Source organism: Muscardinus avellanarius, assembly GCF_963383645.1.
Source record: "Muscardinus avellanarius genome assembly, chromosome: 9".
NCBI lineage: Eukaryota > Metazoa > Chordata > Mammalia > Rodentia > Gliridae > Muscardinus > Muscardinus avellanarius.
In genome coordinates, this window is record NC_137795.1 from 82471562 (window position 1) to 82496949 (window position 25388).

Below are 25388 nucleotides of genomic sequence, written 5' to 3' on the forward strand. Positions count from 1 at the left end.
TTCAAGTGTTGAAAAGAAGCCTTGTGACGTTGTGGAAAGAAAAATTCTATGTGATGTAAATTGCTTATTGGTCTTAGGACCCTGAGGTCTATTGTTCATGAAATCATCTTAATGATTTTTGACTAATAAGAAAAATCAAATATATATATATATATATATATATATATATATCTATATATATCACTTTAATCAAAACTGGCCACATGTTTAATGTAAAAGGCAGCTGCTCACCTTATATCTCAGTGTCCCCCGTAGCACTGTGTGGGCAGATGGGATACCATAAATCTCAGCGTATCTGGTGCTGTCTCTGTTAGGATAGCCTTCCAGATTTAGTCCAGGAAAGTAATCCATAGACGTGACCGCATCAAGAAAGGAGAGTCCCCCTTCGACATTCACGACCTGAGAAACATTGAAAAGGCATATGTGGTATCACGATAGCACCTGTTTCCTTTGGGTTCATTTGTATTAACTATGCAAAACAAACCAATAAACATGTGTGTGGGGATACTTTTTAATGAAACTTCCATAATTGGCTTCCCATAGTCAAGCTGTTTCACTGTTGTCATAATTTATGAAGCTTTCTCTAATGTTTTCAAATCTTAAAGTATTTAACTTCTCTAACCATAAGGTCTTGTTTTTAATTTTTTCTTGATCTTGGTAAAATAGCACTGAATTCTGTCCAACTTGTTTCTTAAAAAGTAAGCTAAAGGCAAAAAGAACTGATTGAAATGTCTTCTTCGCTCACACAGCAATGGCAGTATTGTCTCTCTTTTTCTTTACTCTCATACCCCTTCTTGAATGTCATACCAGGCAGGAGTCCTGTCCATTCCATTCATACAGCTAGCATTGATTAATTGGTTGATTTATTGATTATGCCTGAATCACACAAACTGGAGAGAATAGAGGAGTGATGAATAAGATGTAATTCCTGTCTTCCACTAAGTACTTTTTTCGTTGAACATTTACTGAATGTCTACCTGGTGCCAGAAACTGACATAGAACTATATATTGATCATTGCCCAGGCTAGAACATAAATTTTGGGGTGCATATAGGGTATGGCTAAAAGAGTTGAGGTTGAAGAAGGTGCTCCCTTCCAAGCAGAGACAATGCCAAGAGCACACAGGGAAATTGAAGGAAGTACTCCCCTAGGTTTCCACTGATTCATTCCCTACCTCATTGATATACCAGTACTTCTCTTACCCATATACTTCTCCCAGGATACATTCAAAATGCAGTGAAGCATTATTAGTCTTTAGTTTTAATTAAATGACTTTCTGTTGGTGTGTGAGGCTTGTGATTATCTGAAAGAAAATGGAAAGCTTTCTGGAGTGATAGTCAAGGCTGAGATTGGGGTTGGGGCTTCTGTTGAACTGGATTTTGTCCTGTTGCATTGCTGAAAACAAGCTCCACCACATCAATAAAGCTGCACAAAGTACCTCTGCTCCAGGGAGATGCCAGGGGCCTTAGAAAGGATTCAGAGGAATTTACCCAAAGGTATCTTTGCCTAAACTTAATGACTCCCATAGTTAACTCTGGATCGGTTTCCTAGGTGACTTGGTATGAGAGATAAAGTGAACTCATTTATGTAGGCCTGCAGCCCCAGAAGGAAAAGGGTTCCACTGACCTCAGTGTCAGATTGGGTGGAATCTTTTTGGCTAAAAGACCCACTTTGAGAGAGCAGAGCACCATGTTCAGTTTCTAGAGTGAAAATCTAAAGGGTATGAGGAATGCTTTTCATGTAACTTGTTTGTAAACCTTTGTGGATTACAACGTTTCTGGGTTTACAACCTGAAACATTTTCAGAGAGATCATTCTGTATTAGTTTAAAATAAATTTCTTCTAATAGAATTCTAATGTTAAAAAAAAGTCTAATAAAAAAGGCAACATCCACCTTTAGGGTCTCCACACCCACCTTACCTCCATAACCTATGGCAGTTCTAGAGTTCTGCTTGTTTATCTGAGCTCAGGAAACTGGTTTAAGAAAAATTCAATAAAGATCACAATAGTCTGGCACTTTGCTAACCAAAATAAATCAGTGAACTGGTAAGTCGGTCATGAAATTTGTGTGAAGAAAATCAGGAAATGTACACGGAATGGTAATGATTCACTTAGAGAGACTGACAGTTGGCTAAGCAACCCGATCCAAAGCATAACAGGGTAATCATCCATTTTATGTCAGATCAGAGCTGTATTTCCAGTGACAAACCATGGGTTCAATATAAGCTCTGTCATGTTTGATATTCTATTAATGATATGGATGAAGACAGAAAGAAATGTCTGCTTTTTCAAAGAGAATCTGCATTTCTTCCTTTTCTGACAATGCTCACATCCCAGACTCACTCCCAGCAGAAATAAGTGCTATTGCAGGCTACTCAAAGTCCAGCTCTTACACACACACACACACACACACACATGCATGCACACACATATCATGCATTGAAAATCACTGAAAATCAGTGTCACATGTTTAGAACAAACACTCAAATAATCACAGTAAGTGTGACCACTAGAATAACAAGGAATAGAGCACAAGAAATAAACAGGCAACCATTTACTCCAGACCCACTGTCTACCACCTGCCTTATGCAACTTATCTCTAATCTATGCAATAAGACATTTTTCAAAAGTTAAAAACTGAGGCTGAGCGAGTCATTCAGAATACAATTTAAACTCTGGTCTATCTGATTCCAATGCCCATATTCTTTCTACTATATCACACTGACCTTTTAATTGTGCTTATTCCTGGATCAGTATTTTTAAAGGGATATTGATACAGTGCAGCATCCCAGATTAGGCCACCAGTGAACATCTGAGACCTATGTTATGTCTACAGCCGGTAGAGAGTGGATGCTTAGAAAGGAGGGGCTGGATGCTAAGCCAAGATGATGGTAGGCAGTGGAAAGTGGTTCTTGGGAAACTTATCTTGAAGCTATGGGAGCAGAGCAAGCACTGTTCTCACTTAGAGTACTTGTGCAACTGGAGTAGAATGGGAAAGGAGATAGAGAACCCGACAGCAGAGCTCCGCCATGTCCTGCCAAGACATCAGACTTTCCAACTGGCCAGTGGAGAAAAGCATCCCATTACCCATGGAGAGAATAAAAACTAAGAAAGGAGGACAAATCACTGTCTATAAATGGATGGAAGGAAATCAGATTTTTTAGAAATCAGACTAGATGTTAGAAATGGTACCCATGACAGGAATTTATTGCAAGATGGGGGGAATTAGTTATGTCTTAATTTGTAGCCAGTTTCTAATTGTGGGGAAAGTTTAAGGCTTCAACTTCAGAAGCTAGAGAAGTTCCTTGGTCCCCCATTATAAGTCTGAATTGCTGAAAGCTGCTGTGTGGTGGTGAATGATGGTGGCAGAGGGGGCAGAGGGACAAGAACACATGAGCGGTTTTCAGACATTTAGCAATCTGGTTTGGGAGACAGACTGAAACACTAGAATTACTGAGCAAATAATACAGCACCCAGAAAATTCTTGGATACAGATAATCGAGTGTCAAGCGTCTGACACTTTGATTGAGTTCAGACAAAAGAATAGTGAATGGAGGCTGGAGTGGTCAGGAGAAGCTCCGTCCACAAGACCACAAGAGGAATCTTGAGCAGGACCTTGAAGAAAAAGTAGTGTTTTAGCAAAGAAAAGAAAATCATCGTGTTTTCTCTTCAAACTCTGCATGGGGTTAGGGAAATGCAAAAAAAAAAAAAAAAAAAAAAATAGGCACTCTTTTTTACAAAGGGAGTTTAGGATGAAAGGGGAACTCTTCAAATCCAACAAATAGGATTTCTGCTGCCCGAAAATAACCTCTTTGCTTTTCCTGAGTTCTCATGACCATTAGATTCTTCACATAGCTGATAGCAGCTAAAAAACTGATGACATCAGTTGATCTGCTGTAGGCCGATTGCAATCTAGGTGACTCTGTGGAGTCATACTGCAGGACCCCTGCCAAGCTGCACTACTGTCCTCTTCAGGAGGGCCACCCAGCCTGCGGTGCCCGGCTAGAGCCAGCCAGGCCCGGAGCATCCAATCCCTCCCTCTTTCCGAGACTACATTCTGATAAACCTTCCATTCTTCTCTGTTCCATAATTTACATGGGCCTCCAGAAAATGAGCGTTTGGCCCAACTGAAGCAAGAATTTTCCAGCCTTCTCATAGTAGCTTATAACAAACATAGGCCAATCTCTTTGTCCAGATTACAAAAGGCGGAAGGAGCTGTTGAAATGCAATAGGAGACAGGCTGTGGCATCAGAAAGAATCTGTGCTTGGTAGAATGTCCGACTGAAGCTGAGTGTGTGGTGCACTCCTGGATTCCCAGTACTTGGGGAGCTGAGATAGGAGGATTGCAGGTTGGAGGTCAGCCTTAGTAACTTAAAAAAATAAATAAATAAATAAATAAATAAATAGGCTTCGGGGAGGTATAATTTGAAGGTAGAATGCACCTGGATTCAACCTCCAGTATCAAAAACAAAAGAATATCAGATTGAGATCCTGGTCTGGGTCTTCATGATGCATAAGAGTGGAGAAATGAATGGAATTTCAGTGTTCACATTTCATATGTGGAGACTGAAGTCCAGTGGTTTTTATACATTTGCCAGATCTTTTTTTTATCATTTTTTATTGGTGCACTGTATTCATACATCATATTGGGGTAAAAAAAAACTTGTGGGTGCATACATGTACTCATCACCCATTTAGCCCCTACCCAATTCCCACCCCATTCCCTCCCCATCTCTCCTTCCCATGCTTGGCCTAGTGGTTGACTTTGATATGTTTAAGTACATTGTGTGCTTTAGAGAATTTCCTTCTTCCCCCCTCCCATTCCCTCATTTAGGTTGTCTTGTTTACTCCTCTATAGGATATCCTTTTTCATCTATCTGCCAGATCTTTAGTGACACTGAAACATCACACTGTCACCAAACGCCAGCATTTGGACCAGAACTCAAGAGTCCTATTTCTTATCCTGAAGCACAAATGTGTATTTCAGTGTCAACCTAGTGTTCTTATTGCTTAGTAGCTTTTTAAGTGCAGCTGTGGTCCTCTGATAATTAAACCATTTGTTCTCAAATTTAGCTGGATATTAGAATCAATTGGGAAGGGTTTTTTAAACCCTCAAACCCTGGCAAATTAGGCACTGATACTTCTGAAACTCTCCTGGTGATTCCAAGATGCAGCCAAACCTGTAAGTTATGATTCTATGAATCATGAAGATTCAGGCCATCCTGTATATCACAGGCAAAAAAGATCAAGGCTGATGATAACTTTCACCTGATTCTTTAAGAAATTCTTTCAAATGCATGTTACATGATTGCTAACTTAGTCACCCTGCTGTCACAAACAGTTGTCCAAACTCTTCAGACAACACCTAGAAAAAGTGATTTCAAATGGTCTTACCACACAGAAACAATGTTTGCGGTGATGAATATGCTAATTACTCTGATGTGACTATTACATAATATATACATGCATTAAGGTATCACATTGAATCCTATGATATGTACAACTCATACATGTCAGTTTTAAAATTTAAATTTTAAACACTTTCACTTTATTCTTCAGAAACATTTAGATACAGTGAGAATTTATAATACTGATGTCGGAAAGCATTTTTTAAGCTATACACTGATGGCAAGGCTGACACTCTTCTGTCCCCACAGGACCAGGACTAGCATAAGGCAGGTGAGCTACCAAGGATGTGTAATTCAAAGAAACATTTTCAGTCCTGTTACGTTTTCTCCACAAAATGAGTCTCCTTACTCATTTCCCAGTTAACAACATAAACTTTGAAGAGAGCCATATGTGACTTTGGCTGGGCCATTTTGCAGCCTCATTAACTGAGGCTGAGTTATCTAATTCCCTATGACTGATTTCTCCCTTTTAAATCTGCTTTATCATTAATGGCAGCATCCCTGCCCAACTGGCACCCTCTTATCAAGGCCAAAGCCAAGCACATCCTCATCTCCATGACATTTTCTCTCCTCCCCATCCCCAATCATCATATTGAGATAACTCAAAAGTTGACCCATATCTATGTGTCAAGAGGAAATGAGGAGTGAAGTTTTAGAAGCAGTTTTCAAGAAGGAAACTACCCTGGAGGGAGGGAGGAGAACACGGTGTCAGGTGGCCCAGCCGTGTTACAGGAGCCTGGCACTGAAGAGACTGTGCCCCCAGCCAGTTATGGAATGTTCAGGGTTCTGAAGCTGCACCGGTGGTCCTCACCTTTCCATTGAGCAGGTAGGTGGCAGGCTGCAGTATGTTCATCAGAACTCCCACGGGGCTCCAGCTGAATTTGTATCGCAAAGGATTGTCTGAGTGCTCAGGAGCTGGAAGCCCACCACAGTAGGAAGTATAAGACTCAATCTGTAAATTAAAGACCAATCAATTAGAAAGAATTGACAAAAAGTGAACAAGAATAGTGTATTTAAATAATTCATTACAGACGATGATATGAATGGGGTAAATTTGTTGTTCTTAAATATGCTTTTTTGGTACATTGTAATTACATATCATAGTGAGGTTGAGCGTGCTAGAAACACACAGCTCTAGATTGTTTCCCTCTGACTCCCCTATCTCTCCCTTCCCCTCCCTGTATGTGTTACTGAAATAGATATTGATCATTTCATACATGTGTATAGCATTATTTTAACTGTTTCTTTCATCAAGCTCCCCCCTTTCTCCATCTCCCTCCCTTGATCACCTTCCATGATTTTACTAGAATCCCTTTTTCTTTATCTGAAATTCCTTTTGTTATTCAATTTCTTTCTAGATTCCATAAATGAAAGAAAAGCTTTCAAAGACACATCCTTCATGGCAAATGCTACCTGATTAACTTAGTTATATTCAATATATATAATCACTAACATTTTGTCCATTTAAAAATTTCAACAATAGCTGGGTGTGGTGTCCCAAGCTTGTAATCCCTGCACTTGGGAGGCAGAGACAGGAGGATCACGCAAGTTTGAAACCAGTGTCTCTGGCTAAAGGGACACTGTTTCCAAATAAAAATATAAAAATAGGTCTGGGAGTGTAGCCCAGAGGTAGAAGGGCTTCCAGGAACCCCAGTACCACCAATAAATAAATAAATTAATTTCATTTCGTTTTTAAAAATTCAACAATTAAGCCAGGCCTGTTGTCTCATGCTTGTAATCCCAGTACTTGGGAGGCTGAGACAAGAGGATTGTAGGTTCGAGGACAAACTCATTAAGTAGTGAGACTTTTACCAACCTAGTGAGACCCTGTTTCAAAGTAAAAATAAAAATAAGCTGGGCGTGGTGGCGCACACTTGTAATCCCCTTGCTTGGGAGGTGGAGACAGGAGGATCATGCAGGTTCTAAGCCAGCCGTGCTAGCTTAAGAGACCCTGTTTCCAAAAATAAAATAGGTCTGGGAGTGTAGCCCGGAGGAAGAAGGGCTTCCAGGAACCACAGTAGCACCAAAAAACAAATAAATAAAATTTTAAAAAAATAAAAAATAAAAATAAAAGGGCCAGGAGTGTGGCTGGGAGATAAAATGCCCCTGAGTTCAATTCCCAGTACAAAAAAAAAAAAAAAAAAAAAAAAAAAAAAATTCAACAACTAGTTCAATTCTTCTTGTCAGTTGCTACTGACTTTTGTGTTCAAATTTACATTTATTTGAATATGTATATATTTAAAAACTAAAACATTTAATCTGAATGTCCATATTTACATATCCAATAGTACTTGGTAATGTGTAAGTACTATCTCATACTCCAACACATTTAAGACATTCCAAAGAATTTTTCTCACTTCAGTCAAACCTTATTACAGAAGTATAACATCTTTATTAAGCAAAAAATTATGGTAACATCTGTTCCTCTAAAATTTAGTTGCTACATAAGATTCAGACATTGTCTTACTCTACAAACATCTGCAGTTATAAAATTTTATTTGCAATTCCTAGTCAAAGGATGAGTGATAGTACAGCAACATCTTTAATGAAAACTACAAAAAGATTATTTCTGACTCAAGAAGCTAGAGCTTTTAGTGCCTTCCTAAATGGGCATAAACTGAGCTCACCGTGGCTCCCACTTCTTTAGCTTTATCGATCGTGTCCATTGCCAACATGTGATCAAGACCAGGGTCCAATCCCAGTTCACCAATGACTGTGATTCCAGCATCTTCCACACTGCAACAAGAGAAAGAAGAACAAAGTTAGATATAAAACAAAACAATGCCATGGAACCACTTACTTTGTTGGGACTGGCTGGGACGTACCTCTTTTCCAATTCCTTTAGCGCTGGTGTGATGTAGCTGGCAGTGATCATGTTGACTTTGTTTGTGATACATGCCTTGGCCACAACAGGATGCAATACATAGGGCAACAAGCTTAAAAGAAGCAGCAGAAACTCATCAGAAACTTTTTTTCCAAGCCATTTTCCCATGTACTATGAACTGGACTAAAGCTCAGTCCCAAGGCACTGCTGCAATTAAACAATTTTCTCAGAATGACCAAGGACTCTGTGGACTCTGGAATAAACCTATCCTGCTATCATGTCTGTAAACCTCCATGACGGCCTCACTTAAACTTTCCATTTCTTCTCTCATTTTCTTTCATAACTCACATACAGAATCAAACCAGCTTTTGGAAATCTCCACTCAGCCTTTACCTTTTCAACTCTGTGTATTTATTCTTATTGGGATTTACACTTGGAATACTAATTGCACTCACCCACTCTATCCAAGTCATAATTTCTTTTAAAACATGCCAGAAAAGTTATGTTCCTCTGAGAAGCTTTGACTTATTCTCTGAAGGCCAAATCTCCTCTAAGCGCATCCAATTTTTTTAGCACACTTAATAGAATCCACTTTATTCATCTTTATATTTCTATAATTACTTTTACTTTTCCAAAATGGCTACCAGGAAAGATTAAACTAGATCAAGGTGGCCCTTGTGTTAAAGAGGAGACTCTAAAAAGAGCCAAAGAGGAAATAAGATCTAATAGTATACTGAATGGTGGAAAGGCTATCACAATGGCTAAAAGATAATATGGTGCATAATAAATAAAGCTTTATTCAAAACATAATTTTGATTGGAGTTTCTAAAAAACCTAGTTTTGTTTTAATTTGATATTAGAACTATATAATCACCAAAAAATAAAAAAATTTATAAATATTGATATAAATTAGTATACCCACATTGTACCCAAAGAATAAATCACCCTGTATATTACATGATGATACTGAAATTTTACTAACATTGCCTATTTGGTAAAGCAACCCACATATGGAAATAAAAAAATAAATACACTAACTTATCAACAATATCATACTATATCACTATACTTCTCATATTTTCTCTGTTTCACACAAAACAAGAAAAAACAATAAAACTACCCCTTGGGCACTTATTCTTTCTTAGGTCAACAGAATATATTATTGCTACTCAGATTTATCATCATGTAGAAGAAAATTATGTACATATTTGCAAGTATCCAAAGCCCTTATAAAAGCTCTTGATCTCTGTTTTTTAGCTGTTAGCCAAAAAAGAATTATTATGAAATGTGCTGGCCTTTTAAAAGTTACTGAGCAGAATATGTGCAAAATTGTTAGAGTCAAAGTATTTATAGAAAATGTACAATGTTTCACGATGTGGATGATCATTTCAGACTTTGTTCACCCTGTGAAAATTCACTGAGCTAAGCATATATTTTGTGCATCATTTTGGATATATACTTCAATTTAAAAGTTTGTGAGAAAAGAAAAAAACAGAAAAGACAAGAGAAAAGAAGAGGAAAAAGAGAAAAAAAACAGAAAATAAGGAAAGAAAAATAATAACAATAACAAAAAATGTATGGGGCTCATTTCTTTCTGGATACCTGATGACAAGATCCTGTGTGGCCACCAAGGAGCTCAGCTTGTCCTCTTGTTTACCAATGCTCATGTTTACAGGATTAATGTTATATTTCTTGCTTAACTGTTTAATTTGATTTGTCATATCAGAGCCTATTTCAAGAATAAAAGAGTCCAATTTTATATTTCCTTCCACTGGACAGACAGAAATACACATTTCAACATCTGCAAAAATAATCTGTTGAACTTTAAAAGCAAAATTGTCATCTATAGTTCATAAAGTCGACATGCTATAAAATCAGTTTTTCTTCTTCAAAAACCAGGGCTTATTTACCTACTGTTATCTCTATACGGCTGTCTCTTGACAGGTATTCTATTACAGGCCCAGATACGTAACCAGATCCAAGAACTAAGACCTTTTTCTTGGTGCCCATTGAAAATGATTGAATACGTTCTCTGTTGAAAAAAAAAAAGGGAAGGAAGTTATTAAAAATTTTATGTTTCTTAAATAAAAAAAATTGCTGTCCACAAATCAAACCAATATCTAGACTATGAAGCAACAATTTTCCCACATTACTTAAAAACCTCAAAGATTCCCCTACACCAACATTTTTTATTATTATTTTAGATTTTGACCCTGACATCTTTGAGATGTCTTATGTCTACAGACCTCAATAAATTCCCAATAATATTAGTGAGGTGCAAATTCTGGGCCATTTCATAGTTGAATAATTTGGTCTCATTTTATCCTTCCAGGGAGTATGATTCAAAGTCATTCTAGGGGCCTTATATTAGAAACCTTATTTTAGTCCCCATAACAATCTAAGAAAACAACAATCTGAAGAGATTTTTATTCTCCACATTAGAAATTGTCTTGTCATACATCTTTAGGGTTAGAACAGTCAACTTTTGAAACAGATAACTTTAAAATCACAAATGCTATGGGATCAGTAGATAAACCTAAGAATATTAGTGGCAAAAATTCTAATTTTTAAAAAATTTTTATTAATTTTTTATTGATGCATTGTAATTATACATCATTGTGAGGGTCGAAGTGATCTAAGCATACACGCACACCACACTTAGTGTGTTTCCCTCCATATCCCACCCCATACATATTACTGAGATTTGTAGTGATATCTTCATATATGGACATAGCATTAGTTGAACTGCTTCCTCCATCAGTTCTTGCCTGGTTTACTCTGTTAGGATTTTCATGGAGAATTTCCTACAAACTATTACCTCCAAGACAGTAATTCTTACTATCTTTATTAATGATCAGTACATTTGTTCTGATCATGGAACCTACTTATTAAATGGTTTTTTTTGTTAAATTCCAAGATATGAAAGCATGAAAATATGCTGGCACCAGGGACGTGAGCAGCAGACTCTACAGTTGGAATCTTTACACCAAGGTGTCTCCAACTTTAACTTATGAATGTTTTCATTAATAATGAGTGAATAATTAAAATGTAAAATGTTCCCCTCTTTTCCTGCCACCTGCCACTAAGTACTTACTACTAATGAAAAGAGATCTTTAATTATTATACTGGCCCATTTCATCTCCCAGAGAACCACTCTCTTTTTCTATTATTGTATATTATTTCTACAGCACTTTCTATACTTTGTATAATTAAATTTTTATATTTACAAACATAAAATATTTAAAATTTATTTTAAAACACTCACTTTGAGCTGGATGTGGTGGTGCACACTTGTAATCCCAGTATTTGAAAGACTGAGACAGGAGGATCACAGATTCACACCCAGTCTCAGCTACTTAGCAAGGCCCTCCACAATTTAGTGAGACACTGTTTTAAAAATAAAAAATAAGCCTGGCATGGTGGCGCACGCTTGTAATCCCAGCATTCGGGAGGCTGAGACCGGAGGATCACGGTTCACAGACAGCTTCAGCTACTTAGTGAGGCCCTCAGCAACTCAGTAAGACCCTGTTTCAAAATAAAGAATAAAAAATAGGGCAGGGAGTGTAGCTCGGAGGTCGAATGCCCCTGGGTTCCATCCCCAGACCCACAAAATAAATAAATAAATAAATAAATAAATAAATAAATAAATAAATAAATAAATAAAATATAAAATAGGGCTGGGGGTGTAGCTCAGAGGTAGAATGCCTCTGGGTTCAATCCCCAGTACCACACACATTAAAAAAAAAAAACACTATTTTCTGGATTTTGATACTGCCTACCTCATCAGTAAACCCAAAACCCAGCTTCCAGATTAATAATCATTGTTCTGAGTAAAGCAACATAAGAATAAGGTGAAAAATAAGATCATTCTTCTTTCCAAATGCAATCATCATTATCAATTTCTGGGCACAAAAGTTCATGAGAGAAGGTGGGAGAAAGTTCTAGCAATTGGAGTCAAGTAGACCTGCTGCTCCATGGAAAGGGGGCAGATAAGGGTAAAGATATTATTGTTAGTGGTTAGGTTAGATGTGTCATTATTATTTGTATAAGAGAACGTCAGATCACGAGAATAAACAAATACAGACAGCTGTGAAAATAAACAAATGTGATGTTTTCCCTATAAGAAACTCTCCTTTAGCACTGTAGAGCCAGATTCTTTTATAAAGAATTGGTGTCTTATGCTGGAATATTTCTTTGCAACTCTCAAGTAGCCCTCAGCAAATTGGCAAGTGTGGGAAAGCGTTATTTTGCAGTGTTTGACCTGGGCAGATTTTTTTTATTTACTTCTTGTAGAAAGAATCACTGAAAGAAAAGATTCACTCTAGTTTTCCTCTTCCATGTTCTTCTGATAATTCAGTGTACAAGTTAGTTTGTTAAATATGAATAGACCAGTGGGGCAGATATGATCACAAATCAAGTACAAGCAGCTGGAGCAAATCGAAATATTCCAAAGAAAAGTAGATGTTTACAAACTCGGGGCAGTAAAATCAATTAAGGAGCCAAGTGCTTTCTAAGAGAACTATTCTCTTAAGTAGATTTGCAAGAATATTTTGTGACACCTTCCTCTTGCTAAGAATCCCCAGAGAAGTCCACCTCTCACCACCCACTTATTCACTATTTCTCTTCATTTCTATTCAAAAGCCTACTTTCTTAAACATCAGGCTAAACAAAAGAATATCCAAACTCTTAACTAAAACCCAAACTAGAAGTACCATGACAGGAACTAATAGGTACATTCTCTTTTAAGAAAGTGGCTGAGGAATCACGATATGTGAAATGTTTATAGAGAGCCAGGATCTCTGCAAATGACAAAACTTTAAGACATTTGCTTCTTTTGACACCAGTCTACACAGGATACTACATAGCCAAAACAATGCCATGTGACTTTTCAAGGAAAAAGAGTTCACATTAGCTTCAGCCTGTCATTTAGATTGGGTTTCCTATATCTACAGACATGACATTATTAAATTCGAATGTCACATAAACCTAATAGAAACCTAATATTAAGAACTTCCACTGACGTTTTGTTTTATTGTGGTACTGGGGATTGAACTCAGAGGCATTCTACTTCCGAGTTACAACCCCAGCCCTTTAAAACAGGATCTCACTAGGTTGTTGAGAGTCTCATGAAATTTCTGAGGTGCTCCTCAAACCTGGGATTTTCTTGTCTCAGCCTCTCAAGTGTGGGGATTATAGGCATGTGCCACTATGCCCAACTGAAGTTTTTAAAAATACTTATCAAATTCAATATAAAACTAAAACAAGAGGATTTGAATAGTACTTACCTGCTCTCTCGGAGTTTCTGGATATACTTAAATTTGTCAGTCAATGCACCGTTGGATGTAATCACTGCCTAAATATAAAGGACACATGATATTTCTTTAGTATTCAACATTTGGGGTTTATAATTTTGGACTCATGACTAACAGAATAAAGATATAAGAGAGAAAAATGGGAAGAGATAATGTATGAAGCAAACATGGGAAGGATGATAGTATTGGGAGAATATGTTAGAGGGGAAAACATACTCATAACTTACATCTCTCACCACCGGAGAAAAATTCTGACTTTCAAGAGGTTGTGATGCATCTGATAATAACTGAAAGAAAAGAGATCGGTAAGAGACATTGTAAATGTCATTGGTAATAACACTGTAAAGGTGGCTTCCTGTTGCTTGTGTCCATATTAAAATATCAGTCAAAAAACAAAAAGAATTTAGGACTTTTCTGAAGATCATTGAGTATCAATAATTGGTAATAGAAATCGTCTGTAAGTAATCCATTATGCTGCCAAGAACATGATTATTTTTATGAGCACTCCAATTTTAAAACTAATGTCTGACTGTAATCATCAATGCTTGCTAAGAACATAGACACATGTGCGCGCACACACACACACACACACACACACACACATGATATTTTTGCTATCTTTTTTCCAACTAGTTATCTGTGTCACACTGATCATGTTATAAATATCACAAATGTTATAGCCAAAGTCCAAGCTGTTCCAAAGGTTCAAGCTGTTCCATTAGAAGTGGAGAACAGGATGTTCCACTCAGCAAGCTCACCAAGTCCGCAATGTCAGTTCTAGTACAGGTTCGTCAACATTTCAAAAGTGGTAGCAAAAGTGACGTGACCCAATAGAACTCAAGCGTCATCCACACTCTTTTCCCACTGTTTCTCAAGACTGAGACAGATAGATAATGATCAAAAAAAGAAAAAAATGTCACATTTCCTACATTAACATCCCAGTCTTTCTGTCCTCCTCTTTTCTCCCTAAGTACTCAATCTTGAATATGCTGCCAAGCAGGAAAGGGCATTTAAGTCAGTGACCAGCAGAGAAGGGCTACTGAGACAATCTCTCTTCCCAAATCTTAGGTTAAAGCTTACAATGTTCACTAAATAAGAAAAAGAAAAAGATGCCCAGCATATTCTGGCAGGAAAGAATTTATTTTACATATGCAATGTCTAGCAATCAATCAAAAAATAAACAGGCATATTAAGTGATAAAAATTGACTGAAAAACAAGGAAAAAATAAGAAAAACAAAGCTAAGAAGTATATTTGAATTTCCAAAAATGAGCTTAAGCTGTTGAAAAATATGCTCAAAAAATGGAAAGACAAGATAAAAAATATCAATAGAGAATGAGAAACTTAAAATGATCAAATAAAAGTTTTGATAGATATAAAATAAAAGTGGTAAAATGAATAATTCAATAAGAAGGAAAGCTGGATAGAAAATTAATTAACTGGCATATTGAACAAAAATATATTAAACTATAATTTTACATAATATAATTAAAATATGTGACCTAACTTACATATATACCCAACAATAAAAGAATATATATAGTTCTCAATTACACACAGAATATTTTCACCAAAACTGACCATATGTGAACTCATAAAGCAAACTTCAACAAAATTCAAAGAGCTGAGAGTATACAATATATATTTTCTGACTCTAATTAATCAAGATACTAACCAATAATTATGATCATTCAAAAATTTCCAAATGTTTGGGAAATTCATGAAAGCATAATAGAAATTTGAAAATATTTTAATTTGGAAGATAAAAATATATAATTTATCAAAAATCGGAAGCCACTAAGGCCAAACTCAGGGTAAAATTTAGTAATTTAAAGTATACATAGTATTAACAAGAAAGACTGTAAATTAATTACCTAAGCATTCAAGAAACTAGGGTAATAAGGGTGAACTAACTCTACTAAAATAAAAAAAATGATCACCAAAGTTAAAATCAGTTCTTTTAAGTGACTAATACAATTGATAAATTCCAAATCAAAGAGATCAAGGAAAACAGCAAGGCACATACGACCAGCATTAGTTTTAGAAAAAAGAAATTAATGGAAATCTTTAGTAAAAGGTGAAAAATTTATATAATCTAAAGAGAAACCAGATGTAACACTAAAAAAAAAATTAAGAAATGGGCAATCAAACTAAATAGACACTTCAGAAAAGAAATACAAATGGCCAATAAATACATGAAAAAAAATGTTCAACATCATTAGCAATCAGGGAGATGAAAATAAAAACTACACTGAGATTCCATCTAACCCCAATTAGAATGGCAATCATCAAGAAATCAAACATTATTGGTGGGATTGCAAATTAATGCAATCACTTTGGAAAACAGTATGGAAGATCCTCAGAAGAAGGAAAATGGACTTCCCATATGATCAAGCAATACCACCTCCGGGTATCTACCAAAAAGAATGAAAACCAAAATACCAAACTAATGTATGAGCAACCATGTCCATAGCTGCACAATTCACTACTGCCAAACTATGGAACCAGCCAAGATGTCCTTCCACAGATGAGTGGATTACAAAACTATGGGATGTGTACACAATGGAATTTTGCCCAGCCATAAAGGAGAACAAAATTATGGCATTTACAGTAAAATGTCACAAAAAATAAGAAATCAGATGCTTTCCCTAATGTGTGAAAACTAGGGAGAAATGGGTAGCAGGAGGAACTCTAGATGAAGAAGGGATCCTATAGAGGAGCAATTAAGGCGACCTATTGGAGGGGATGGAAGGGGGGAGAGGGAAACTCTTTAAAGCACATGATGTACTTAAAATATTAAAGTCGATCAGGAAACCAAGCATGGGAAGGAGGGAGGGAGAGGGTAGGGGTTAGGGATTGGGTAAGAGCTGATTGGGGGAGGTGTGCATGTATATCTCCACAAGTTTTTTTTTTATCACATTAAGATGTATGACTACAATGCACCAATAAAAATTTATTAAAGAAATCAAACAATAAATACCGGGAAGGATGTGGAGAATAAGAATACTTCTTCACTGTTGGTGGGATTATAAATTAGTACAGCCACTATAGAGATCAGTGTGGAGATTCTTCAAAAAATTGGGAATTGATCCACCATAATATTCAGCTATACCACTCCTGAGTATAGCTGGGTATCTTTCCAAAGGAACTGAAATCAGACTCTTATAGTAATACATTCACATCCATGTTTATAACAACACAATCACAATAGCCAAATTATGGATCCAAACAAGTATCCATCAACAGATGAGTAGATTACAAAACTATAGAATATACATACAATAGAATTCTACTCATCAATAAAGAACAAAACTATATCATTAGCAAAAAAAAAAAATGGATGGACCTGTAGAACATTATGTTGAGATTAACCAGTCACAAAAAGTGAAGAGTTATGTGTTTCCTCCAACATGCAAAAACTACAGAGTAATTGGGATACCAGAGGGTCTTTAGATTATGATGGATAAACTCCAAGGGAGCCAGGGAGGTGGTTTAGGGAAGCGGGTGGGGAGAGAGGATCAATGAAGAAATAACACTTTTAGACATTATATATATATATATATATATATATATATATATATATATATATATGTAAGAATATCAATGTCAATCTCAATACCCTGTATGGGGAAGGGGAGTTTAGGAGGGAGCCAGGGGAAAGGTCATCAAGTGCTGGATTCATGTATGTCACTATTGCTATCACTAGGAACCATATTATGATCCGAGACTATAATGCACCAGTAAAAATATAAAAAAGAGAAATAGCTAGTCTATTAAACAGATGAGAGGATACTATAAAAATACTGTGACAACAAAGTTTACAATATAGATGAAACAGACCAATTTCTAGAAAAATAAATATACAAGTTAGAATAAAAATAAAAATTTAAACAATCTTATATTTATTAGTAAATTTAGCTGATAAAACTTACTAAGGATAAACAAATGAAAATGCTCCCACCCCAAATAGCTCTGCCTACAAATTCTGTCAGATAGAAAATATTTTCATGCAAAATTAAGAAACCAAAATTAGAAAATTAAGAAAATACTTCTTAGCTTGTTTTATGAGACCAACATTAATAGTTAAACCCAATAAACACATAATAAAAATAAAATTATGCCGGGCGTGGTGGCGCACGTTTGTAATCCCCGCGCTTGGGAGGCAGAGACAGGAGGATCACACAGGTTCAAAGCCAGCCACACACGCTGGCTTAAGAGACCCTGTTTCCAAATAAAATTATAAAAATAGGTCTGGGAGTGTAGCCCGGAGGTAGAAGGGCTTTCAGAAACCCCAGTACCACAATAATAATAATAATAATAATAATAATAATAATAATAATAATAATGTTATGGGTTAATATTTCTTATGAATAGAGATGTAATAACTCTTGACAAGATAAATCTTTGTATGAACTCAATAAGCAAATTTATATATGTATATATATATTCATAGTAGAATACTTAGTAATAGCTCAATAAACAAATGTATATATGTGTATATATATTCATAGTAGAATACTTAGTAATAGCTCAATAAACAAATGTATATATGTGTGTGTATATATATATATATATATATATATATTCATAGTAGAATACCTAGTGCCCCATTATATACAGTCTTACTTTCCACAGTTTCAGTTACCCTCAGTCAATCACAGTCTGAAAGTATAAAATAAATAATTTCTTGAGATAAAATGGGTGTGGTGGCGCACATCTGTAATCCCAGTACTTGAGAGACTGACAAGAGGACCACAGGTTCAAAGCTAGCCTCAGAAACTTAACAACGTTCTTAATAACTTAGGGAGATCCAGTTTCAAACGAGAAAATAAAATAGGGATGGGGGAGTAGCTCAGAGGTAGAAATGCCTCTGGGTTCAGTAACCAGCACCACAAAGGAAGAAGAACAAGAAGAGGAGGAGAAAGAGGAGAAAGGGGAGGAGGAGGAAGAAGAAGAAAGAAAATTCCAGAGATAAAAACTACGTGCCATTCTGCATAGCATGATGGAATTTTTCACTGTCCTTCTCCATCCCACCTGGGACAGGAATCATCCCGCTGTCCACTGTATATACACTGTATATGTTGCCCACCCGAAATCAACTGTAGTGGTTTTACAGAGCCGAGTTCAAGTACCCCCTCATTGCATAGACCTTGGATCATATCACACCACCACAAGAAGAGAAGAAATGTGCACACAACAATAAAATATTTTGAGAGAGAGGAAAAAAAACCACATTGGTATAAAACTTATTATAGTATATTATTTTAATTGTTCAAGTATGTTAGTATTATTAATCTCTTACTATTCCTAGTGTATAAATTAAACTTATAGCCAAGTACAGTGATACCCACTTTTTTTTTTTTTTTTTTTTGCAGTACTGAGGATGAAACCCAGGGGCATTCTACCTCCGAGCTACACACCCAGCCCTATTTTTTATTCTTTATTTTTGAAACAGGACCTCACTGAGCTGCAAAAGGCCTAAGTAGCTGAGGCTATCTGCAAACTCATGATCCTCCTGTCTCAGACTCCCAAATGCTGGGATTATAAGCATGTAATACCACATTTGGCTGATGCACACCTTTAATCAACACTATTCCAGAGGCTGAGGCAAGAGGATCTTAAGTTCGAAGTCAAGCTGGGTAACTTAGCAAAATCTTATCTCAAAAAAAAAAGAAATAAACTTCTCCGGGTGTGGTGGCGCACACTTGTAATCCCTGCGCTTGGGGGGTGGAGACAGGAGGATCGCACTGGTTCAGAGCCAACCTCACTGGCTTAAGAGACCCTGTTTCCAAATTTTAAAAAATATATAATAGGTCTGGGAGTGTAGCCCAGAGGTAGAAGGGCTTCCAGGAACCCCAGTACTACCAAATAAATAAATAAATAAATAAATAAATAAATAATAAATAAATTTCATCATAGGTGTGTGTATGGCAGAAAACATAGTATAAATATAGGGTTCAGTACTATATAAATGGTTTGAGCATTCACTGAGGGTCTGAGTATATAACCCATGTATATAACCACAGTAAGGACTAAAGTAGCTCTTATAACTATGCTCTATGTGACTTTAAAAAAATGCTCACAAGTAATGGAAAAACAGATATTGTCAGCAAAGAAAGAGAAAACTAACAAAAAATGTCTAAATGTAAATTGTAGAACTGAAAAAATTATAGCTGAAATAAAAAAGAAATTCACAAGTGCTAATAATGTAGCTCAGTGGTAGACTGCTTGCTTAATAAGCACAAGGCCTCAGGGTTTAATCCCCAGCACCCTCCCAAAAGCACATAATAAAAAATTCACAGAAGGCGCTTATTAGCAGAATAGAGACTGTGCACGCAGTTTAAGATAAAGGACAGCTAAAAGAAGATATCGCCAGTAAGCCTTTACCATAAGAAGTGCTAAGTTAAGCAATTCAGTCTGCAGGGAAATGATGCCACCACAAAGTGTGTGAAAAGCTTCAATGACAGCAAGCTTCTGGGTAAATTCATAATTACAATTTTTCTATACGTGTGCAGTTCAGGCACTTAAACATTTACAAGCACCGAATGTCAGAACTGGAGAGACGATGAAGTTTACATATCACAACTACCTCGTTTTACAGGTGAAATATCTGAGGCTCATAAAGGAAGTGAGTTCCCTGGTTCAGGCCATCGAGCACACTGATGCTTCCATGAGAGCCAGGCCTTTGTACTCTCCCTCGGCCACTTTAATTCCTCCAGACCAACCTGAGACGCACTGCAGACCCAGCACTGCACCAGCCACCCCTCCCAGCCTGAATTCCTATGCTTCTGTTCCTTAAAATATGTAAAAGGAAGCCAGGCCTGGTAGCGCAGGCTTGTAATCCCAGCATTTGGGAGGCTGAGACCCGAGGATCAGGATCGAGGTTCGCAGACAGCCTCAGCTACTTAGTGAGGCCCTCTGCAACTCAGTGAGACCCTGTTTCAAAATAAAAGAATAAAAAATGGGCAGGGGGTGTAGCTTGGAGGTCAAATGCCTCTGGGTTCCATCCCCAGACCCACAAAAAAAAAAAAAATTATATATGTAAAAGGAGCTTAACAAGGGCACCTACCTGATAGGGTTCTAATGAGTATTTAATATCAAAACCTATCCCTGGGTGTGGTGGCACACTCTTGTAATCCCTGTGGTTGGGAGGCAGAGACAGGAGGATCGTGCAGGTTCGAAGCCAGCCGCATGGCTTGAGAGACCCTGTTTCCAAATCAAAAAAGTATAAAGGATAGGTCTGGGAGTGTAGCCCTGAAGTAGAAGGGTTTCCAGGAACCCCAGTACCACCACCAAAAAAAAATCAAAACCTATCAAACAATTTTAAGTGCAGTATTGCACTCACCCCACCATAATGATGCCAACTGCCTACATGTTCTAAAAGACTGCTGCATGCCTGCTGGCATATTCAAAGAGGAAAAGGGGGAGTCAAAACTGAATACTATTTGAAAGAGAATAGTCCTGCTTTATCTGTTTCCCACAAATGTTGATATGTTGTGTTTTAAATTTTACTCCCACTATAAATATACTGGAAGTTTTCCTCTGATTTATTTTTGATTCTTGCATTACTGTTCAAAGTAGATAATCACAGACCACAAGTTTCATCTACTCTTGCTCCCGTGTGCAGATATGAGGAAAAGCACAAGGCTACTATTCATAACTTTGGAACCATTGCCAGAGGCGATAAAAATAAAGAGCACAACTGGTCTGAACCCAAGGTAAAGTATTTTCTTTGCCCACAGTAAACAAAATGAAATTTACACAACAAAGTATTTCAGTAGTCAATCACTGATCAAAGAAAAAAAAAACTATCTCAACACAAGCTGTCACTTAACTAAGCATTAATGATAAGCATCCAATACAATTCGCTGTATTTCTGATCCCTCAAATCTATTAATTATAACATAGTCACATTGCCCCCATAGAAACTGACCTAGACAGCAAGATAACTGAAAATGAAGCGAGGCTGATCCCAGATGTCATGAACATTCTTAATAAAGTATATGTAATAAGAGGAGAAGAAGTCATGAAGCATGGAGGTAGTGATAAAATCATATTCCCCGAGAGACAAGTGAACGGAATATGTAGAATAAGAGTATCAGCAAGTATTTTTGGGGAAGGGCTGGCATTTTATTTTACAGCAGATTTCTTAGATACAGAAGACCAGAACCGTCACAAAATATCACTCCACAATTTTACTTAAAATCACAGAGCAAATGCTGAGGTTACCAGTCGCTTACCATTTCTTCAACATAAGGGTAAAGCATGTCTCCAAAGTATTCCGTAGCTTCGATTGGAAGCTGTGCTGGCAGATTGTCAATGGAACACATCAGAATCCCAGAGCCTTCGACACTAGGAAAAGCAAGATGCTTCATTCAGACACACAACAAATAAAGACACACAACCTATAAAGCTCTAACTGTTCCCAATTTCAGCTTCATTCTATTTGCTTCGTTATTATTTGTACTTTTGTACAAAAGAATATAAAGAAAACTTTTCAACTTTTTTTCCTTCTTCCACTCTCCCACTTAAATATAGTATATATGTGTTGAAGTGTCCAATTTTACGTGTGGTTTTTTGAATGTTTATATGCTCTAGCTCATCGCTCCAAACTTGCATACCTTTAGAAAGTAAAATACTGAGTACTTTGGATTAGTATATGAAGGAATGAAAGTGATATGTTAGTATGCATCTCTTACCTTCTAGCATCTTTAACAAACCCACCTGTCATGAATTATATGCTGGTCTGCATCATACATGCAGAAAGGATGCTCTATTGTAGTACACTCAGTCATAAAATCTATAGACCCTCCTGTGTCGGCTGAAATGTCGCATATTGCCACCAGTCTGAAATTAGCATTAATACATAGGTGAGAGGATGGAATTCTGAAGCTCCCAACAAGACTAACAATGAATAAAAATAAAAGCTGCTTGGAACAATTTTCAATGTGGATGCCAAAAGTTTTCTAGATTCTTTTCCCTGCAGTTCAGTATTCAGGACACAGTGCTTTGCTGGGACCTAGAGAACCATCCCAGCATGAGTTCTAGTTTCAAAAGAAGAAAGAAAAATGAAGGAAATGAGGGAGTGAGGGAGGGAAGGAGAGAAAAAAAGACACAAAACTGGAAAATGTCTTCCTTGGAGAAATTATTGATAGTAGACTGGTTATACTTAGCTTAGGTAGCCATCTCTAAAGACTTTACTTATGTTCAATTGCACTGCCTCCACTCAGTGTAGTTGGGCCTCCATCCCTGTAGAGTCAATGGAGACTCGAAAATATTTGAAAAAAATTGGATTTGTATTCATCATGTTCAAATATTTTTCTTTGTCATTATTCCCTAAAAAGTACAGTATAACAACCATTTACATAGCATTTTCACTGTATTAGGTATATGTAATCTAGAAGTGATTTAAATTGTACAAGAGGATGTACATAGGTTATATGCAAACACTACAGTATTTTACTTGGGACCTGAACATTTGCAGATATTGATATTTGCGAAGGTCCTAGATACATAGAAGTTTCTAAAACAATATGAAGGAAGAGTTGGAGTATATAATTTTGCAGGTGATTATGTGAACAAAAAAACTCCATCTACCTCTGTAAGGCAATAATGAGTCTAGCATTTTATCTAGTAGACTGGTGTGTGTGTGTGTGTGTGTGTGTGTGTGTGTGTGTGTGTGTGTGTGTGTGTGTTCTGGGAATTAAACCCAGGGTATTCTATCTCTGAGCTATAACCCCAGCCCTATCTTACTTAATTTTTTGAAACGGGGTGTCCTAAGTTGCTATAAACCTCATTAATTACTGAAACTCTCCTTAAACATGCAATACTTCTGTGCTAGCCTCCCAAATACTGAGATTACTGGTTAAGGTACTGGCATGCACCCCTACTATGCCTGGCCTAGACAGGTATTTTTATTTTGTATATTTTTGTGGTGCTGTGGAATGAACCCAGGAGCATCCAACCTCTAAACTACACCCTAAGCCTTGTTTTATTTTGAACCAGGGCCTCACTAAGTTGCTGAGACTAGCCTTGAACCTGTGATCCTTGTGCCTCAGCCTCCCGAGTACTGGGATTACAAGCATGTACTACCACACACAACGCCCTAGACAGGTATTTTAGGGACTCTCACCTATGCTTGTGAGGGCCTGAAGAGCTGCTGCATCTTTAAATGGCATGCTTTCAAAGTTGTTTTGTTATTGTTGTTTCAGATAAGGAACTCCAGCTCCTTATCTAGAACTAGAAGAAACCAGTTAAAACTGCCTAGTCATTATGATCATCCCTAGATGTACCCATCCTCATGACATAGAGTAAGCTTTGCTCAGCAAATTCTTAGGATGTGCAGTATGTGAAGAAGCATGGTCTCATACTGAGCATGCCTCTACATAGGATGACATGTCTTGCCTTCATGAATATATATATCCACTTTCCCAATAAAAACCCTTTGCTTTCTTTGCTCAGGAAAACACTACTTTGTGAACCCCCTCTGGGAAACACAGGAAAATAAATGATCATAAATTTATGAATTTAGGGGAGCACAGACTAAACAGAGATGAAAACCAGAAAAACTTCTCTGAAGATGTGGCTTTAAAGATCCATGTGGAGTCACAGGAGTCAGAAGAGAATTTCAAGAAGGAGGGAGGTTTAACTGTGCTGAATGCTGCCAAGAAATAGAGTCAGACAGTCATTAACAATCAAGTTCTGTGATATGCAGGGACATTATATTCTTTGATCCCCCAGCAATGGATATTGCTGTTACAAACTGCCATTGGTGCTGAAGTCCTTACTTGTGTGGTAAGGAAGGGCAGCCTTCAACAGCAGTAACTGAAGATTTTACAGGAGCCAGTAAACTTTGGGCATCGTGACGGGTTAGTAGACGAGGGGTGTTTTGTTCCCAGTAGATTCCATTAATTAAACACGTTGTATATGGTGCAATCTGTAAAACAAGTGCCATGCTAAACACAACAGACAATCACCTGTTTCAGTACCGTATGCTGAAAGGTAACTCTCAGTAATGTCCATGAAAATTGTTATTCTAATATTTTTTTTGTCCTGGTCGATGGCTACCTTCTGAGGCAAAAATAATGATACCCACCCAGATTTCAGAATAGAATTACTCCATGATAAGAAAAAAATATATACATAATAAATATGTTATTATTTTTATTCTCTAATATACTACATAACAAAGGGGGAAAAATCAATTGACCTAGAACTCTATTTCCAATTCAAATGATAGTAGGGTATAATCTAAACCATACTCCCTCAGTTTCTCTGGACTCTTCTTTTCTTACTTGTACAACCTATGTATGTACTTTATTCCTCAAAAGGATGCTGTGAAGATTAAATTAAGTTATAAAATCTGTAAGGTTCATGGAGAAATGTGCAATATATTCAGTAACTAGGTCATTAAAAGTTTTAAGATGCTGGGTATGGTGGCACACGCCTGTAATCCCCGTGCTTGGGAGGCAGAGACAGGAGGATCACGCAGGTTCAAAGCCAGCCGCGCTGGCTTAAGAGACCCTGTTTCCAAAAAAAATATATAAAATAGGTCTGAAAGTGTAGCCCGGAGGGCTTCCAGGAACCCCAGTACCACGAAAAAAAAGTTTTAAGATGCATCCAATCATTAGTACTTCATTACTGGCAATAAGAGTAGATTAAGTCCTGGTGGCTTCAAATGGGAAGGAAGAAAACTACATGGACAGATATGCATACACTCCCACCATGATGGAATACACCCAAGGTAGTCATCTTCAGAGCCTCTGCCATACTGTTTGGACTTTGAGACTCCAAAATCATGAGCTTAATACATCTCTGTTCTTTATAAAGTTACTCTGTCATGAGTGT

At 37.0% G+C, this 25388-nt stretch overlaps 1 protein-coding gene across 1 annotated transcript in view; it reads right to left on the reverse strand.

Moving 5' to 3' along the window:
- AASS (aminoadipate-semialdehyde synthase) overlaps nt 1-25388 on the reverse strand; it is a gene marked incomplete at both ends in the record, with an annotated part of 48648 nt that overhangs the window by 13216 nt on the left and 10044 nt on the right. Inside the window, 11 exons of the mRNA XM_080701642.1 lie at nt 232-399; nt 6218-6358; nt 8034-8142; nt 8232-8342; nt 9833-9959; nt 10141-10262; nt 13516-13583; nt 13770-13829; nt 21782-21893; nt 22266-22388; nt 24329-24477. Of these exons, the coding sequence (XP_080557768.1) occupies nt 232-399; nt 6218-6358; nt 8034-8142; nt 8232-8342; nt 9833-9959; nt 10141-10262; nt 13516-13583; nt 13770-13829; nt 21782-21893; nt 22266-22388; nt 24329-24477 (1290 nt within the window). The remainder of the gene's footprint in view (nt 1-231; nt 400-6217; nt 6359-8033; nt 8143-8231; nt 8343-9832; nt 9960-10140; nt 10263-13515; nt 13584-13769; nt 13830-21781; nt 21894-22265; nt 22389-24328; nt 24478-25388) is intronic.